This window comes from Populus nigra, chromosome 17, assembly GCF_951802175.1.
Source record: "Populus nigra chromosome 17, ddPopNigr1.1, whole genome shotgun sequence".
NCBI classification, from domain to species: Eukaryota; Viridiplantae; Streptophyta; class Magnoliopsida; order Malpighiales; family Salicaceae; genus Populus; species Populus nigra.
The window spans coordinates 8,021,466-8,023,838 of record NC_084868.1 but is presented as its reverse complement, the minus strand read 5'-3'; the positions used below and the strand labels follow the sequence as shown (position 1 = coordinate 8,023,838).

Below are 2,373 nucleotides of genomic sequence, written 5' to 3'. Positions count from 1 at the left end.
AAAAACAATTATTTAATATATTATTGTATTAATATTTTCAAAAAATATCTAATATCCACTATATTTAAATTCATAATTATTTTTTTATTAGAAAATACATATGCTTATATACTTTTTTTTCATAATTGCCCGTGCGCCAACAATCTAATTGAAAACTAAAAACAATTTATAATTTCCCTGGAATGGGCCTTTCCAGGAAGTACTGTTGACAATTGGGCCTGACTATCAAAACGATTTTCATCAAGTAGGTCAACACTTTATAAACGACGTCGAATACACGAATCCTCTTAACCGGCAAGATCTGTCTCAACCACCTGCCACCATTTAGCATCGAATCCACATCCCCAAGAAAACTCTCAAGCCTTTCCTCCTCCTCCTCCTCCTCCTCCACTACCACCACCACCACCACCACCAAACCAACAGCCTCCTCTCAAAATGAATAAACCACCGCATCTCCTCCTCCCTCTCGTCCTCCTGGTCCTCCTCTCCCTCCTCTCCCTCTCCACCGCCGAGATCAAAACTCTATCAATCACCAACGACGCACGCGCCATGATCCTCTTCGAAAAATTCGGCTTCACGCCAACTGGACACGTGAAAATCTCCGTACACTCCGTCTCCGTTGCCTCTTCTGTCAACGCTCCAAATCCCGTCTCTTCACGGCTCGGTTTTTTTCTCCTTTCCGAAGAATCTCTCCTTCAAGTCATCCTCGAGATCCAAGAAAACCCTAACTTCTGCGTTCTCGATTCTCACTACATTCTATCTCTCTTCACTTTCCGTGATCTCTCACCGCCTCCGCTCTCGTCTTTTAACCAATCTTATCCAGTCACTGCTCCAAATGAGTACTCACTCTTCTTCGCCAATTGCGCGCCGGAAACGCGCGTGTCCATGTCCGTAATGACTCAGGTGTATAATTTAGACCGCGACGGGTCTAAGGATTATCTTTCTGCAGGGTTAACGCAATTGCCTTCGTTATTCTTTCTTTATTTCCTTGCTTATGCTGCATTTTTAGGGTTATGGATTTATGTTTGTTATAACAATAAAAGATCTGTTCACCGGATCCATTTATTAATGGGTGGGTTGTTACTTATGAAGGCTCTTAATTTGATTTGTGCCGCTGAGGATAAGCATTATGTGAAGGTTACCGGGACTCCACACGGTTGGGATGTGTTGTTTTACATTTTCCAGTTTATTCGTGTGGTTTTGTTGTTCACTGTTATAGTTTTGATTGGGACTGGTTGGTCATTTTTGAAGCCGTTTTTGCAAGAGAAGGAGAAGAAGGTGCTGATGGTTGTGATTCCACTTCAGGTCTTGGCTAATATAGCTTCCGTTGTGATTGGTGAAACTGGTCCCTTTATTAAGGATTGGGTAACTTGGAATCAGGTGTTTTTATTGGTTGATATTATTTGTTGTTGCGCTATTATCTTCCCAATCGTGTGGTCGATTAGGTCGTTGAGAGAGAATTCGAAGACGGATGGGAAGGCTGCTAGGAATCTGGCGAAATTGCAGTTATTTAGACAGTTTTATATTGTGGTTATTGGATACTTGTATTTCACAAGGATTGTGGTGTTTGCATTGAAGACGATTGCAGCTTACAAGTATCAGTGGGTGAGCAATGCTGCTGAGGAGACTGCTAGTTTGTTGTTTTATGTGGTGATATTTTATATGTTCAGGCCCGTGGAGAAGAATGAGTACTTTGTTCTTGACGAGGAGGAGGAGGAAGCTGCAGAGTTGGCTTTGAGGGATGAAGAATTTGAGCTTTGAAATGGATAGGAAGTGGTGGGTGATTTCACTGCCGCAAATGCAATGTTTTGCTGGTGGTTTACTGGATGTGCTGAAAAAGATTGTTGGGACAGGTCTGACACTGCAGCTGCTACTCGTTTATTACCTTTAGGTTTTTTTTCAATCTCGTTTTCCTGCTATAGAAACTTTGATTTTACTGAGTAGTGGCTGTATTTTTGGTTAATGGATCTTCCTTGTTGTAAGTTGATAATTACCTGTGCACTTTATATGTTGTGTCAAAATGAAATGTCATGCATTCTGTTATTATGGAACTAGCTAATGGCTTTGTTCTAAATGATCTGTTAATTGATACCATTCCTGTTTAGTATTTCATATTACTGAGCTTTTGTGGCCCCTAAACTGTACACTTTGATGTTTGCTTTTCACATCATAAGGATGATTGCACTGAAACCACATGTTTATTTTTTACAGTTTTTTGTTTTCCCATAGTAGTTGCTCATTTCTGGCATATATTTTCCAATGGTTTGAATTTTATTATGGAGATAATGGATAGCCACTGCTCCCCCCCCCCCCCCCCCCCCCCCCAAGTTGGAGTGGATATTGTTAGCATTGTGGATTTTGTTGTTACTAGTT

At 40.9% G+C, this 2,373-nt stretch overlaps 1 protein-coding gene across 1 annotated transcript; it reads left to right on the top strand.

Annotated features, from left to right (window-relative positions):
* Positions 1-280: 280 nt before the first annotated feature.
* Positions 281-2,112, top strand: LOC133677245 (protein CANDIDATE G-PROTEIN COUPLED RECEPTOR 7-like). The gene has a single exon (XM_062099159.1). It carries the CDS (start codon positions 436-438, stop codon positions 1,759-1,761), a length of 1,326 nt encoding a protein of 441 aa, XP_061955143.1. The 5' UTR covers positions 281-435; the 3' UTR covers positions 1,762-2,112.
* Positions 2,113-2,373: the final 261 nt, after the last annotated feature.